This window comes from Hippocampus guttulatus, chromosome 3, assembly GCF_054856545.1.
Source record: "Hippocampus guttulatus isolate MCC_2025c chromosome 3, RoL_Hgut_1.0, whole genome shotgun sequence".
NCBI classification, from domain to species: Eukaryota; Metazoa; Chordata; class Actinopteri; order Syngnathiformes; family Syngnathidae; genus Hippocampus; species Hippocampus guttulatus.
Genome location: NC_141263.1, coordinates 4,169,545 through 4,187,105, shown reverse-complemented (window position 1 = coordinate 4,187,105; position 17,561 = coordinate 4,169,545). Strand labels below are relative to the sequence as shown.

Sequence of the window (17,561 nt, the reverse complement as noted above, 5' to 3'; positions counted from 1 at the left end):
CGCTACTGATCAACTTGTACATTGTTGTACTTCCGGTGGCACGGCGTGAAAACATGTCTGGTAAATGAAGCAAATCTCGCTCTTTGTGAAGGCTGAAATTGTCTCTCACTTTCAAAAGGGAGTCTCCCAGACGAAGCCGAGCACGAATTGGCAAGTCACGATTTTGTCAATCATCCATAATGGCAACAAGAATCATGGCAGAGTTTGAGGCCTGCAGATTGAAAGATGATCATAAACGGCCTCGAGGTGCGCACCTCCTGAACTGGAGAAGGCACTTTTGCTTCTCCATTTGCTGATAATGTTTTCAGAGATGACGTAGAAACGCGACAGTTTGTTTAATTTCTAATAAAAAATATATATTTTTCTTCATACTGGATACATGTATTTGTAATTGACATGTTTATGCGATATTACATGTTGGTATTTTTAAATGTTCATACTGTATTACACATTGTAGCTGGCGGCCATTTTAATGGAAATGGTTACAAGGAACTACCGTTATAACGTACAAATTCATTATGTCCCTCAGTGACATGATGCAGCGAGGTTCATCAGTAAAGTTGTGCTTAGAACTCAGTTAAAATGCTCCAGCAGACATCAATGTAGTTGGCTAACTTACTTGTCTAAAGAGGGACTCCTTGTTAGCTACTTCATTCTCCAGCTTGTCATTCAGGTCGTGGACGGACGTAGCCTCCCGCTGAGCAGCCAGGTAGCGCTTCTCCAGAGTGGTGATCCTCTCTTCCATATCCTCCTTCTGAGCCATAGACTAAACAAGCACAAATACACAGATTATTGCAGAATTTTTAATCATAAAACCAAAATACGAATGTGATCTCTTTTTCAGTTTACTTCAGTTGACAAACCTATGAATAGATTCCAATTGCGCTGCTAACACAGACAAAATTGCACAGGAAAAACATTTCAATTAAAGTAACTAATATTTACCAACTAAATACAATATATTATCTACGCTCGTTGAGAATATAACCATGCCCAAAAAACATTTTCCAAAAACCCAGTCCGAAAAAGTTATGCCTCCTCTCTACCTCCATCTTGAAGGTTGACCAAAATCCGGAAATTGAGGATGGTATCCCTAACCAAGGCACCAAGGTTTCTCTCAGTACTCATGTGCATGTCACCATTGTAAATCTCTTCTTTCTCCTTAATGTACACTTCAACGTGTATTGTTTCCCAAAGTGAGATATGTTAAAAAAATAAAACATAAAACAGGAAAGGAAATAAGGAAGAAAAAATATGATCAATCCCCTCTGGCTATATTATACTAAAAATTAAGGATTAAAACAATGCCACTAAACAAAATTGTGCTTACTTCTCTGATGTCTCTCTGTAATCGTGTATTCATGTCTTCAGACTTTATGAGGTCTTTTCTCGCTATATCCAGATCTTCCTCCAGCTCACTGATTCGGGAGGCCATTGCAGCCATGCGCTCCTTCATCTGGCCCAGATCAGCGGTCTGACGGTCCACCACCTCCTGGAGTTCTCCAACCTTGTTGAAAGCAGGAGCCGACTCATCATCCTGACTGAGTGATCCATCAGATGACCGCTATGGATGAATAAATAACAGAATAGTCTATATTAAAAGTAGAGATGCAACTTTGGATAAGTATTAAATACAGTGGTAAAAATGATTTTATTAACCATTACTCCATTTTAGGTAAATATATTGATGCGATCTAAATTAGTCTTCGTATCAGAATTAAATAAAGAACATCATTATAATCAACAAACAACTTTGCCTGAATGTGACCAGTGCATCGCCACACAGTGCTGAGGCATTTCGGCGAATAAGTCGCTCACAATGGCAAAGAGCAGCTAACAGGACAATTAACAATGCAGTACAATGGCTGACTGGCGACGTGGCAATCTTTGAATGACATCACTTGCGGGAGATTGCCGAACAAAAGGATTTTCGTTGGTAAAAGCTCACCCAGAGTGCTTATTGAGTTTTTGATAATGTATCGGTCGGATGTGAGCGTTCATGGTGCAGACACATCGCTTACATATGCGATTTATATCCACAAACGAAAGAGGCCTAGGTTGGATTTGACAAAAATCTGAATTGTACTGTTCACCCTGAAAAAAACACAAGTGTCAAAAATGAGTAAAACAAAACATTATAAATGGAATTGAGCTTCAATGTGAAAATGGTCTTAGTTTTTCCAACCAATCTTGTGAATGCACATACTGTTTTGATTAATGCTTTTAATTTCTACTGCAGGATTAATTATAACTACTGCATCTAACTATCTTTAATCGATAAAATCTGCATGTTAATTTATAACAGCACATGAGAAATGTATTTCACAAAATACAGGTTATGTACAATAGTTTTCTCATGGTGTAATAATTAAACGCACAAGGATTTAATTAAATTATCCACACAGATGGCTGACACTTGTCACACAATGGCTTTCTCACACGCTTGGTCTTTCAACCATGTGCTAATAAGTAACCTCACCTTTCCATTAGTGCTTGGGGTATTTTCAGAGTTGTGGTTGACCTCACTGGTTCCATCTGCCAATCCCCTCTTCTGGCAGCTCTGCTCCCTGAGGTAAGCCAACTGCACAGATAGTTTGTTAACACACAGTTAAGCCATTGATTCATCTGAGACCAAATTTCGATTGATCATACATTACTTTTTTCCAACGATGGGGTCGGGGATTTGTGTGTGTGCGCATATATATTATATATATACACACCGTATTTTCCACACTATAGGGCACACCAAAAAGTCTTCCATTTTCTTCAAAGCTCACCAAGCGCCTTAAAATACGGTGCGTCTTTTGTATGGTCATTACGGTAATACGTCGACTCCAAGATAGCTCCTTCCTGGAGACATGCTTCCAATGTTATAACTTGCTGTTGGTTCAGTGAACTGTGTCACTGCTTTATTAAGCAGGTTTGTGTTGTAGCTCCGAAAAAAGGAGAGCTGTGGTGTTCATTTTTTAAAACAGTCTCAACAAATACAGGTACGTCTTTGTCTGTCTCCGTGCCTTCTTCCGTTCGACTTGAGAGGCGTTCAAGACCACATCCGAAAAACGTTAACTAACGATTACTTCAATGAAACTACAAAAATTTAAAATAATACATCAAAACTGAAAAGCAAGAGAGGATATCACAAAAATTCCATAGCACCCCCCCTCCAGAATTTATATTGTAATTTCATCATTTGTGAATACACAACAAAGGAATAAATAACTACGACTGACATTTTGTTGTGTTATTTTGACTTCAAGATGGCGCCGCGAGAGTGGCTGCCTTTCCAGAAGCTCCCATTTATTTAGTTCTTCTACTTCTTCCTCTCATAACTTTGCTGTTGTAAAGAGGTAATTTCTCCATTGTGAGACTATTAAAGGTTTTCTTATCTTATCTGATCGTACTGTTGGAGCTACGATAAAGGAAATGCCAATGCGTTTTTCAGAGGTGGTCATGAACGACTCAAGAGTTGACCGGAAGAAAAGAAGGGAAGGAGACCGACAAAGACGCACCTGTATTTGTTGAAAAAAAGGAGAGCTTTGGTTGTGGTTTTATTTATTTTTTTAAACGTAGACTTTATTAATGGTTTTCACAGTCTCAGCAAATACAGGTACATCTTTGTCAGTCTCCGTGCCTTCTTCCGTTCCACTCGAGAGGCGTTCATGGCTGCCTACGAAAAACGTAAATTAATTCTTACTTCAATGAAACCACGAAGAAAATCAAGAGAGGAAATCACAAAATAAATTCTATAGGGGGAATACAGAATTTATTTTGTGATTTCCTCGCTTTATTTTCTGTTTTGATGCATTATTTTCAATTTCCGTAGTTTCATTTCAGTACAGTAATAGTTAATTTACATCTTTCAGAGGCGGTCATGAACGCCTCTAAAGTTGAACGGACGCCTCTCAAGTTGAATGGAAGTTCGTAGCACCATCTAGTGGAAGCATTGTAGATTGCGCCTTTTAATGCGAGGCGTCTAATGTGTGAAAAAACATTTTACAAAATAGCCATTCATTGAAGGTGCGCCTCATAATCCAGTGCGTCTTTTAGTGTGGAAAATACAGTATGTGTGTGTGTATATATATATATGAGAGAATGAGGCCAGACGAATAAACAGGCTGTTCGCAACACAACCTGCGAAAGTGTACGCTCAGTGGCAGGGTCCTAACAACAGAGCTGACCCACCAAGACTGGAAACTGAAAGGTACTGGAAAGGCATATGGGAGAAGGAGGTTGCACATAACAGCAGTGCACAATGGCTGGTGACCCTGAGAGAGGAGCACAGCAACCTCCCTGAACAGAACCCAGTTACCATAACAGTGGCAGACATACAGGAAAGAGTCTCAGATATGAAGAACTGGACAGCACCAGGCCCGGACATGGTCCACACCTACTGGCTAAAGAAATTCACAGCACTCCATGAGCGCCTAGCAGCACAAATGAACCAGCTGCTGAGGGATGGGACTCACCCAGGATGGCTAACCGAAGGGCGAACGATCCTGATCATGAAGGATCCCTCAAAGGGTGCAGTCCCATCCAACTATCGGCCAATAACCTGTCTCTCCACAACATGGAAGCTCATGTCAGGCATCATTGCGGCTAAGATAAGTGGACACATGGATCAATACATGAGCGAAGCACAGAAGGGCATTGGTAGAGATACCAGAGGAGCCAAACATCAGCTCCTGGTTGACAGAACAGTCGCACAAGACTGCAGGTCCCGACGTACCAACGTGTGCACAGCCTGGATTGATTACAAGAAAGCCTATGACTCGATGCCACATACATGGATCACTGAATGCTTGGAGTTGTATAAGGTGAACAGGACCCTAAGAGCCTTCGTTGCGAACTCGATGAGGATGTGGAAAACCACACTTGAAGCCAATGGCAAGCCACTTACCCAAGTGTCCATCAAATGTGGCATATACCAAGGTGATGCACTCTCCCCACTGCTGTTCTGCATAGGACTGAACCCCCTAAGCCAAGTAATCACCAAGACAGGCTATGGATACCGCCTCAGAAATGGAGCTACAATCAGTCACCTCCTCTACATGGATGACATAAAGCTGTATGCTAAGAGCGAAAGGGACATAGACTCCCTGATCCACACAACCAGGATCTACAGCAGCGACATCGGGATGTCATTTGGGCTTGAGAAATGTAGTCGGATGGTGACTAAGAGAGGAAAGGTAGTCCGCCGCACTGAAGGGGTCTCACTCCCTGAAGGAACAATAGCAGACATTGAGGACAGCTACAAGTACCTCGGTATACCACAAGCCAATGGCAACCTCGAACTGGCAACAAGGAAAGTGGCTACGGCCAAATACCTCCATCGAGTGAGGCAAGTCCTAAGAAGCCAGCTCAATGGCAAGAACAAGACCCGGGCAATAAACAGCTATGCCCTGCCAGTGATCAGATACCCTGCAGGAATAGTAAGGTGGCCAAAGGAAGAGATTCAGACCACGGACGTTAAGACCCGAAAGCTCCTAACCATGCATGGAGGGTTCCATCCCAAATCCAGCACCCTGAGACTGTACGCAAGCCGAAAGGAAGGAGGCCGGGGACTCGTGAGTGTGAGAGCCACTGTCCAGGATGAAACATCCAAGCTCCATGAATACATCAAGGAGAAGGCTCCAACGGATGACGTACTCAGAGAATGTCTCAGACAATGGGGAACAGAAGATGAGGCGCTGGAAGAGGGACCATCATGGGAGGACAAGCCCCTACACGGGATGTACTACCGGACCATAACTGAAGTGGCCGATCTCAAGAAGTCCTATCAGTGGCTAGAGAGGGCTGGCCTGAAGGACAGCACAGAGGCACTCATCCTGGCTGCTCAGGAGCAGGCCCTGAGCACCAGAGCCATTGAGGCCCAGATATACCACACCAGACAAGACCCAAGGTGTAGGTTGTGCAAAGAGGCACCTGAGACGATCCAACACATAACTGCAGGGTGTAAGATGCTGGCAGGGAAAGCCTACATGGAACGCCATAACCAGGTGGCTGGCATAGTCTACCGAAACATCTGTGCGGAGTATGGACTGGAAACCCCAAGGTCAAAATGGGAAACACCTCCAAAGGTGGTGGAGAATGACAGAGCGAAGATCCTGTGGGACTTCCAGATCCAGACTGACAAGATGGTAATGGCGAACCAACCAGATATCGTGATCATAGATAAAGGGCAGAGGAAAGCCGTTGTAGTGGATGTAGCGGTCCCAAGTGATGGAAACATCAGAAAGAAGGAACACGAGAAACTCGAGAAATACCAAGGGCTCAGAGAGGAGCTGGAGAGAGCCTGGAAGGTAAAGGTGACAGTCGTGCCTGTGGTGGTCGGATCACTCGGGGCAGTGACCCCCAAACTAGATGAGTGGTTGCAACAGATCCCGGGAACAACATCGGACATCTCAGTCCAGAAATGTGCAGTGCTGGGAACAGCAAGGATACTGCGCAGAACCCTCAAGCTTCCTGGCCTCTGGTAGAGGACCCGAGCTGAATGAGGGACGGACACCACCCGAGGGGGGGTGAGACGAGGATTTTTTTTTTTAAATATATAAGATAAAATATCCTTTAATTGTCCCGCAATGGGGAAATTACAATCAGAATTCAGAAAGGAAAAACGCTGGGTAGGGAGAGGGGAAAAAAAAAAAAAACCCACGCTCGAACTATCCTCTTCCGAGGATAATTTAAGTCCAGGATAAAAAAGACCCTAGCACATGAATAAGCATTAGACAATTACAACAAGTCACAAGACATAACATGTATAAGGGGGGGGGGGGGGGATGAATGGGAAGGGGGGGGGGGTAGGGTAGGGTAACCGCGACGCGGCTGACAATGACCAGCCGCACGGTCACCGTTGCGCTCCGCATCATCGAACCACGTCACGGGGGAAAAAGAATCGGAGCAATGAAGACGGTGATAACAAGGATGTGTATGCGCGTGTGGTTGTCCAGTTGTGTATGTGTATGCGTGTACAGGTCATAGCTGCTTCGTCAAGGTCTGCTCATCATGAAGACAGTCCCGGCTTATCAGTCCATGGCCGAGAAGGAGGGGGGTTGGTGGTGGGGGCCCTAGACTCCATGCGTATTTCCATCCAGGGGAAAGGCCAGATAGCGTTGTTTGTTTTGGAGAGACGGCCGCCAACAATTCCAGACAGCCTTGAGTCCTTGGTCTGTATCTCTCACTGGCGCCGATCAGCCAATCCTCAATTCCTTTTCGAAGCGAAAATTCCAACATCTCCATGGTATTATCGATTGCGCGGAGTCGCTCCAAACCGCAAGAATATTGCGGTTGAGCTCAGTCACCGCTTGAGTCTGAGTGTTGGACATTCGCGCCAAGCCATCCAGAGTGACCGGCAGCTTCTTCACTTCCAATAGAGCTGCTCCCGTCGGTTGAATTTTGCGATAGAACAGCAAGCTGCCAACACCAAACAGCAGCATACCTGTTATCAAAAGGCCAATAATGTAGATGTCTTCCACGTCCTCCACGGACAGTACTGTCAGGCACACCGGTCTCCACTTTCTCCATGGATCCAGGGCGTATCCGGCAGCAAGTGTCCCCGGAGGGCAAGCAGGCTCCCACTGCCCGCTCTTTCCGTCGAAAATTTTTTGTCGATTACATCGAGAGACCAGCCAACTAATTCCATGGTTAGTTCTTCGGATGAAAAAAAGACAAAGACTGCACAAGACTAAGTGGCGAGCAGGGAAAAAAAGGTGGGAGGGCAGGGGGGAGCAGTGCAGAAGCGTCCGCCTTCGTCGAGAGCCAAGCAGAAAGAGGATATATACACATATATATATATATAGATATATATATATATATACACACACGCGCACGCACACGCACACGCACACACACACACACACACACGGACAGATATATAGACATGCATGAGGGACAGAGCTCTTCCTACTCAGAAAACTGAGGTATTTTGGGGTTCAGGGGTCACTCCTAAAGACCTTCTATGACTCTGTGGTGGCTTCAGGTATTCATTATGGCATAGTCTGCTGGTCAGGCAGCATCTCAGCCCGGGACAGAGAGAGACTGGACCGACTGGTCAAGAGGGCCAGCTCTGTCCTGGGCTGCTCCCTGGACACTCTGGAGGAGGTGGGCAACAGCATGCGAGCTAAGCTAACAGCTATGATGGACAGACCCTCCCACCCCCTCCAGGCCACCTGACAGCACTGGGCAGCTCCTTCAGCCAGACACGATACACCCACGCTGCAAGAAGGAGAGGCACCGCCGCTCGTTCCTGCCGACTCCTGTCAGTTCTACTGAATAGACGCACCTGAAAACCTGGACTCTCTCCCACTCACCCATTGTAAATAGCACAGCAACCTTATGCAGCATATATGCTTATCTCTTATATTTTCTATTGCATTCTGTACTGTGTACAGTTCATTTTTTAAATTTATTTTGTGCATGCAAATTTTTGCGAATTTCTCTTTTGTGAGACAAATAAAGGTTTTCTTATCGTATTACCTTATCTTTTACACACACACACACACACACACACACACACACACACACACGCACACACGCACGCACGCACGCACGCACGCACGCACGCACGCACACACGCACGCACACACACACGTACCCAGGACTTTGAGGGCATGCATGAGTGTGTGTGTCTCAGGAACAAAAGATGACTACAGCATTAAGTGCTTCATCATGAAGCATAGAGAAAAATCTAGGACAGTTCAACATGCTCTAGGGTTTTTGTCAATCTTAATCCCATTCAACAGGGAGAATTCAAGACTCGTCTGTCCTTCAAAAGGATGTGCACATATAGTAGTGGCATCGGCTTCAGGATGAATAAACAACAACCAGTATGGAATTAAAAGAGAAAAGTGCCTGAGCAGTTGTTAATATTAAATCATGTTAAGTCCAGTAAAAGCAATGTTTTATTTTCAAAATGATATATGTCAACTAAAGGCGTCGAAATGTATTAAATTTTTAAATAGTAAAAATAATCATTGATAGCCATCTATTCAGACTTGTCCAAATTCTCAAATGTCATTGATTTCTGCAGTCATTCATGAAAGCAGACTGATTATCTTTGTGTTTAATCAAAGTAGGATAGATTGAAAGAATTGTTTTTAATTTTTGAAAACAATGACTGAACCAGTAAATGAATAGGTTTCAAAAAGGTTGACAAGTACAACATCAATCCCTTGTGTGATATTTTTAATGTGTTTTTTTCACTAAACAATATTAAATAAACAACAATAATTGGTTAATAAACAGTAATCTGGGTAAACTAAGCATTTGTAACAAACTTGAATGAAAGATACAATTTTATCTGATTATTCGATGGAATAATTCATATAATTGATTCTAAAAATATTTACAGTCAGAGCCTGAGTGTCACCTGCTCTAGCTGGGGTTATAAACCCTTTGTGACAGGGCGATCATGAGCCAAGTTGTGGTAGCTCTGTCAGAACAAGTACAGTACTGGTCTCATATACTCATAATATACAGTAATACGATTTCAATGATTATTTCATATTTTGCATCTTTCATACAGTACAACTGCATTCAGGGTTATGACTGTACGAACATCATTAAAATCAAAGCTTTGCAATAGCACCATTTTTACAAGTGGAAAACATTATTGTTAATGAAAGAAAAAATTTAAAAAAGGAAAAAAAGAGTACCGGTAATAATAAATAAAGGGAAAATTAACCAAAGAAAACGATTCAATATTTTTTGAAAAAATAATGAAACGGGCCTTTGTGAAAATGCTGGTCAGCTTAATTTAAAATCGAAGCTTTGCAATATCACAATATTTACAAGTTGATAACATTATTGGTACCCATGTGTTAATGAGAGAAAAAAATTAAAAAAGAAAAAAAAGAGCAATCATAAATAAAGGGAAAATAATAATTCAATATTTTTGGAAAAAAACAATGAAACGGGCCTTTGTGAAAATGTTGGTCAGCTTAATTTTTTAGGCAATTACTGCAATCAATCAATTTGTGTAACTTTCAGACATCTGCACCTCTCAGCAGGTGTTGTGACCCACTTGTTATGAGCAAACTGGTCGAGTTTCAGGTTTCGATGGGTGCTCTGTCCAGATGGCATGGCATCTCACTCCTTGCACAGATGTTCAATAGGATTTAGATCAAGGCTCAAAGCGACTTCAGAATACTGTAGTCCAATGGTTTGCTCTGAGTCATTCTTCAGTCTTTTAGCTGTGTTTTGAGTCATAATCCTGTTGCAAGACCCACGGCCTGAAACGGAGACCAAGCTTTCGGACACTGGGAAGCACATTTCTCTCTTTGATTTCTTGTTCCCCTGTTTACACAGATGTTCCTGGCTTTTGTCTTTCCCTGTGTGTCCGTTTGTACGTTATTCCTCGGCTGACATGGTATTGTATTAACAAAGATACAAGTATTTCTGAGTTATTAATGTTGTGCTGCTGGGGCGGCGTCACCAGGTTTCCATAGCTGGCACTTTTAAGCAGCAGCATTGATTTTTGAGAAAAGTCACCATAGTCCATTTGAAAAACAAACAAAAATACATTTATATAGTCGAGATGGCATTACATCTGCTTGAAAATATTGTTGAGGCTGAACCTGAGGATGATAGAGGCCTGGAAAGAGCAGCCTCCCCTCAGTGAAGACGAGACGTGGTGACACAGTTCAAGGCATCATTATAATAAAATTTTGGTTGTTTGATGTGATGGTCATGACATTCTTGGATGTATAGGCCAGGGAGTTCGACCTAAACCCCGACCCCTGACCTAAACCTTTTAGTGATTTATGGACCACTGTCTCCCTGTGTGTGTGTGTGTGTGTGTGTGTGTGTGTGTGTGTGTGTGTGTGTGTGTGTGTGTGTGTGTACTGATAGAATGAAGTAAGAAATCAACAAATGAATATTTACAGACAACAGAAATCACCTCACCTCTTTGTGTGACATAGTGAGCTGTTCCTCCAAAGCACCGCATCTTTCCAAGGCGACTCGCAGTCTCTCCCTTACCTAGAAAATGTGAACAATTTCAGACAATCATACCTTTTAACAGTCATGAAACTGCATGCATGCACCGTAACCTCATGGTAAGATTGCACGACTGTCTGTGTCCTATATGTTGTGTTGTGTTATTTTTGTTATTATGACTTCAAGATGGTGCCGCGAGAGTGGCTGCCTTTCCAGCAGCTCCTATATTTTGTTGTTCTACTTCTTCCTTTCATAACTTTGCTGCTGTGAATTGGGAATTTCTCCATTGCGAGACTAATAAAGGTTTTCTTGTAAGCGCTGCATTATATGGATTTGAGTCCTACCTTCTCATCAAGGGCTTTATGGTGTTCAAAAAGTGACTTAAGGGCTTTGAGGACTTCCACTTCACTTGAGACTCCAGCAGGAGACTGAGCTTGCCGTTTCACTACTGTCATTCTCAGACTACGTTCGTGACGAGAAACCAGGCACTCCAAATGCTCCAAGAGGAGCTGCACAAAACACCAATTATGGAAGAAAATAAGAACAATTGCATTGCGTTACACAGACAAACATTACATTGATAATTGCCACCAATATTAAAAGTATAATTCAGGACAATTATTTCCATTGTTTAAACAAACATAACTTGGTGATTCAAAACTGGAAATGCTGAATGTATAGTTCAAGTCTCAAATGTTACCCTTGTTATTAAACATGACAACATTTCAACTCACCCGTGTGTTGTTTCTCTCAGCTTTCAGTTCTGCAATCTCTTCCTCCTTTTCTAAAAGTTGTTCCCGGCACATGTTCACCTCCTTTGTTAGTGCTGCAAACTCCTACAACAAAACAAATGCAAAAACAAAGTCTTTATACCAAGCTCACAAAAAAATAAAAATAAAAAATAAAAAAAGATTGGTGGGTATGATGCACTTTTAATCACCACTACTACAATAGTACTGCTTATTGATCCGGTGCATTAAAGGCATTCTTATCTATACTTTTTTGGTTTAGAAAAACACTAAAATAAAAATATTTGAACTCACACTACTCCTTGTCTTTGCAACTGTAATGACATTGTTAAATAAATAAATTAACTATTATTTACAGAAAAAAATGTTTATTTTAACAAGTCATTTTTATACAGTACATCAGGCAGGTCTCCTCCTACAAATACTTGGGGATTTATATAGATTGCGGGCTTAACTGGCAGACACATGTATCAAAGGTCTGTTCGAAGATCCATCAGAGCCTTCATTTTTTGCGACATTTCAGGATTTTTGGAGTTGGCAGAAGCATTCTGTTAATCTTTTATAGAGCAACCATCGAATTAGTCCTGCGCTTCGGAATAACCAGTTGGTTTGGGAACCTAACTGTTAAATCTAAGGCTCAGATAACCAGCTTGGTTAAGACAGCAGGTAAGGTAATAGGACAGCCCCCACCCCCTGCTCCCTCGGACATACATGTGCAGCCCGTTATTCAACAGGCAAACAACATTTTAAACAATCCTTCTCATGTTGCTACACTCCCAATTTGAGCTCCTAAACTCAGGAAAGAGGTATAGGACTCTTCTCTGCAAATTAAACCAGTATAAAAACTGATTCATACCGCAGGCTATCATTTTAATCAATAAACAATTAGAGGGAGGCAGACAGACAAGCGGAAGGACATGAGTGTGGTGGGGGTGTATGTAATTGTCCTAATTATGTATATGTATGGTTTTTTGCTCAATGTATGTAGCAGCACAGAGGGACTGTCCTCCGAGACCTAATAAAAAGTCAAATCAAATCAAATACTGTTAAACGTGATATCAACACACTAAGTGTAAAAATAAATTATCAGAATTGTCCATGTCTGGCGCATACTAGTGGGCTGCAAAAAGCACTTCTGTGAGAGATGCACCTTTTTTTTAATATATATTTGTTAAGATTGCTTGTGTTTCTCCGCGATATTTTAATGATTGATGGCACTTGGTCCAAGGTGCACTAATTAGTGATGTTGCGACGTCATCCCTCCGTTACTCTCCAGCCTGCAGGCATAACCACTCAAAACTTTTACATTTGTCTAAAGCAGCGGTGTCAAAGTCAAATGGACGGAGGGCCAGATAAAAATTTTTGCTGCAAGCCGAGGGCCGGTCTGATCGAATGTTCATTGAAAATTTTAAAAATGACCACATATAGTTTATTGAACCAAAGTTAATTGACTGAAAACCTAACAAATACATTCCAATATGATCAGATAAATGAAGCAACATTTTCTTATGGCTCTGTCAGTAAACTTTAATTTTCAACAGGCATAAAAAACAAATTTCCTTTGTATAAAAATACCCATTATTCAAGGCACCATCCATATTTTCTCTTTTAGCAAAAGTAGGCTAAATTTACTTACAAGAAAAACAAATAATAGCAATTTTCGATCATTTACATTTATAAAATATTTTAAAAACATAATTGGATTTAAACACAATAAAGTGCAAACATTTATTAACCAAAAACAACACTTTCTTCAAGGAGAAGTAACATACAGTGAAAGCCAATATTATACTTTAATTTTTAAACTTGAAGTGAGTAAAAACTCTTAATATGTGATTGCACAGTAATATTCACTTCTTTGAGGCTGAGGCTGATACTTGGTGGTGTCTCATCTTTTCTACAAGTTCATCAATATTTGGGGTCAGGCTCTGAGCTGAGCAAATCCTCAAAATTGAGTTAAGGTGTTCAGCAGTAAGTCGACTTCTGTGTGATGTTTTGTTCAGCTTCATCAAAGAAAATGTGCTGCCAAACTTTCGACGTTTGATCAGCCTGGATGCGCAGCTGGGCCACTGTGTCGGGAAGGAAACGGGCAAACCGCGCAGCACCCACTGCCGTATTTTTTTTTTCATGCACCATACTGTAGTTGTGTCATGCATAGGATGTAAAGCCAAAAACTCCTCTGTCACGCTTAGGCTGGAGTCCACTCCGTGGATGAAAATTGACAACTGGGCAACGTCAGAAACTTCAGCGTTCTCATCCACAGCTAAGGAATATGCGATGACATCTTTTCCGTTTTTCACAAGCTGCTCTTTTAGATAAATGGACAACTGCTCTACTCGCTCGGCAATTGCGGTTCTGCTCATGCTCACATTTAAAAAGAGTTGCTTTTTTCGGGGCAAACTTCGTCACAAACTTTATGTATACAGTTTTTAATGAAATCCCCCTACCCCCTCCATGTCCATATTCTTGTTTTTGTTCGCATGTTTCGTTTCATGATGTCGTCTCAGATTACACGCTTTCAATATCGCCACATTTTCTCCGCACAGAAGACACACAGGTTTTCCAGCTACGTCCATGAACTAGAGGTAAGATCGGGCCGCCCGAGCCCGACCCGAAATTCGGGTCAGGCCTAAAATTATCAATCATTGCTTCGGGTTCGGGTCGGGTCGGGCTTCTCTCTCTCTTTTTTTTTTTTTGCTTCGAGGCCGTGAATTGTTTTGGCCACGAGAGACCGTGGTTTGCGAAAAAACAGAAGTCGCCTCATCACAACACGTACTGTACTAAACTCTTGCAATGACAATTCTTAGAACTCCTTCCAGTCTCTGTCGAGTATCCACCTGTCAGTGTTCTAGTGATGTGTCGTTCGCGAACGAGCCGGCTCTTAGAGCGGCTCTTTGAAGTGAACGATGGGAGCCGGCTCCTCATTGGGAGCCGGTCCGAATAGAAGCCGACTTTTTTTTTCTCCTGTTTTTTCCCCCCTTCGGTTAAAGCCGCACGTGATTGGTCAAGATCCGTGGTAGAAGAAGAAGGGGAGGGTTTTACACACACACGCACACGCTGCAGTTTAGAGAAGGGGGAGGGGTTAGAGAAGAGACACACACAGCAGCACACTGAGCAGCACGCAAACAAGACAAACGAGGAGACGAGAGAGAGTTAGTTAGCAAAAAAAACAACACGGTGGAAAGCGGAAAGGTGAGAAAATGGATAGGAAACGCAGTGAAATTTGGACTCATTTCAATTTAATTGATAGTTCAAAGGCAGCGTGTAGACTGTGCAAGGTTAAAATATCCCATCGATCAGGCTCCACAAATAACCTGCACAGGCACATCAGAAAAGTCCACCCATCAGTACAATTTGAAGAGAAAAGACAAGCAAGGGAACCAGCTATTAATGAAGGTGCTAGTGTGTCTGCAACTGTTGCTGCAATGTCACAACTGCCTAGATGTACAACCCAGAGCTCTATGAGCCACTTTATGCAAAAAGCTATAAACCAGCAAAACAGAACACAATTGACGAGGAACTGGGTAAAATGATTGCAAGTGATTTTCAGCCATTTTGTGTTGGCTGTGTGTTGTCGCAACATCTGTCCCCTCAGAGAGAATCTTCTCCAAAACAGGGCAAATATTAACAGAGAGGAGAAACAGGATCAACCCCTCAAAGTTGAGGCACTTGGTTTTTCTTCATGCCAATCTTCGCGAAAGACAAGTTAAAACTTTTACCTGGGTGCTGCTTTCTTCTTTTTGTTTTACAAATTTTAACTTATAATTTGTTGTGTGGTATTCAAAGCTTACTTATGTTGTTTTACTGTAAATAGTTAAAAGCTTATAAATATACACATTCAGAGATTGGAACTTTTTGTTGACCTTGTTTTGATATGGGTCTTTGTACTTTGTTTTTATTTTTGTAGCACTCCATGTTGTACTCCATGTTGAGTATGTTCAGAAGAATATACATAAAGCCATATAAATAATAAATATTTGATATAGTGTCTATATTTTTGGTTATTTTTGGTAGTAAATTAATTTAAGCAACAAAAAAACTGAGGAGCCATTTGGGAGCCGAAAGAGCCGGCCCTTTTTAGGGAGCCGAGCCAAAAGAGCCAAAAGGAGCCGGAATTCCCATCACTACAGTGTTCGTCTTAGTCTCTCTGCTTCTCTCTCTTAAAGTGCCGCGCTAGATTCTTAAGGACGTACAGCTGCTGTGATTTACGGCCCAATTTTCAACCCGTCAAAATGACGGACGGCCTTAAATTTTCCCCGTCCACTCTTAAAAAAAATCCGTCAATGATGGGAAATTGTCGGTTAATGTAACCTTTTCAGAAACAGAAATATAAGAGATGTAAATGTTTATAGTCTTATTTAACTTAGATTTCATTACAAAAGACAGGCTTTGTTATCAGAAATCACCCCTCCTTCTCCCAAGTCCTCACAAATAAAATATGAAATCTCAGGTTTGCTTCGGGCTCGGGCCTGCATATCAAGTGATCGGGCTCGGGGTCGGGCCGGGTCGGGCTTTGACATATGTGGTCTAACAGTTGCACTGAGTGGAAATCGGTTAGTCATGCCGAGAATGAAACGCTCAGCTGCTGCATTCGTAGCAAAAGAACTAACCCAACTTAAAGGGCACCAGCTGGTCCTGCATACATTATCAAAACTTCACTCCCCTGAGCTGAAAGCCACTGACTTCGTGTCCAAGCTCACAAACTGGTGATGTGGTGATGGCGTGGCTTCGAAGAGCAAGTCGCAGGGAGGGCGCAGTCACCGCCACCATTCCACAAATATGACTTCCACACATCAAAATTACATGACAAAAACGATTGGGTTAGACGGCACGATGGATGTTTTTAAATAACACTGCGTATTATGTCACAGGTGCCTCTCATGCACAGAGAAGCTCTGGGGCGAGATGGTTCTCCTCCAATTGTGAACACACATCTTAGGCAAAATATTAATTTCACTGTTAGTTACAAACAACATCTGAGAGGCGGAAGGTGCGAAGTAACGTTCACAAAGCCTAATTCAATTGAAAATTGAATAATTTCTCCAAGACCGTTAACAGAACCGTTACAGGTGGACCTTCTTGAAATACGTTTTGTAAAATTCAGTCTATCACATTAGTTTTGAGCCTATCACATTACAGTCCAAGGTTTCCCCATTTACTTCACAGACACTTACACAAACCAAATTCGTGGTTTTGTACAATCCAAAAATCACCAAATGAAACCTAGCATTGTGCAAATGCAACCTTTAGTTTTGTTGTTCTTACAACGCCATAATGATAGTATCGTATAACCATCATGCCATTAACTCATTCAGTACCAGCCAATTCTAGACCAAGTCTGAAAAAACGTTAAAAACGTCTTTGGGAGTGAATGAGTTAAGTAGAGCGCACAAATCTACCAAGGCTGAATTGTTGTTTACAGTTAAATTAATTGATATGGTGTAATATTTGTATTTGTCTGTCCAGCAGTTTGCTCTTTTGCAGGCTATTTTCGGTTTCATAAAAAGATGCCCGGCAAACAGGAGGTACCATTATGATTTTGGAGGTGGACGGTTCCAATGATACAATCTTGAGGCAAATGGTATAATACACATTCCGGCACGCCACCTTTCTCAAGATCCTCACCAAATTTTTAATTGGTTCTAGCTCATTCAAAGCTCTCCACATTTGTGCGGAGACATTTGAACTGTAGTTGTCCCATTAGTTTAATTTACAAACTCAAAATAACTACTGTGGGTTTAAAAAAAAAAAGAACTATCACAGCGATTGGTGGGACAGGGTGAAGATCATAAATTATTGTGTTTATTGATCTATGTTTTAAAATACAAAGGCAGACAGAAATAGAGCATTCAGTACACAAACAGGGTCTTGGGGTGTGTG

The 17,561-nt window shown here is 41.9% G+C and overlaps 1 protein-coding gene across 10 annotated transcripts in view; it reads right to left on the bottom strand.

The window, feature by feature from the left end:
- ppfia1 (PTPRF interacting protein alpha 1) overlaps nt 1-17,561 on the bottom strand; it is a 57,053-nt gene that overhangs the window by 26,716 nt on the left and 12,776 nt on the right. For all 10 annotated transcript variants that reach the window (XM_086106241.1, XM_086106242.1, XM_086106239.1 and 7 more), the window contains exons 3-8: nt 11,667-11,768; nt 11,277-11,441; nt 10,900-10,974; nt 2,480-2,581; nt 1,331-1,564; nt 620-766 (exon numbers count right to left, since the gene is read on the bottom strand). In XM_086106241.1, the coding sequence (XP_085962367.1) occupies nt 620-766; nt 1,331-1,564; nt 2,480-2,581; nt 10,900-10,974; nt 11,277-11,441; nt 11,667-11,768 (825 nt within the window). The remainder of the gene's footprint in view (nt 1-619; nt 767-1,330; nt 1,565-2,479; nt 2,582-10,899; nt 10,975-11,276; nt 11,442-11,666; nt 11,769-17,561) is intronic.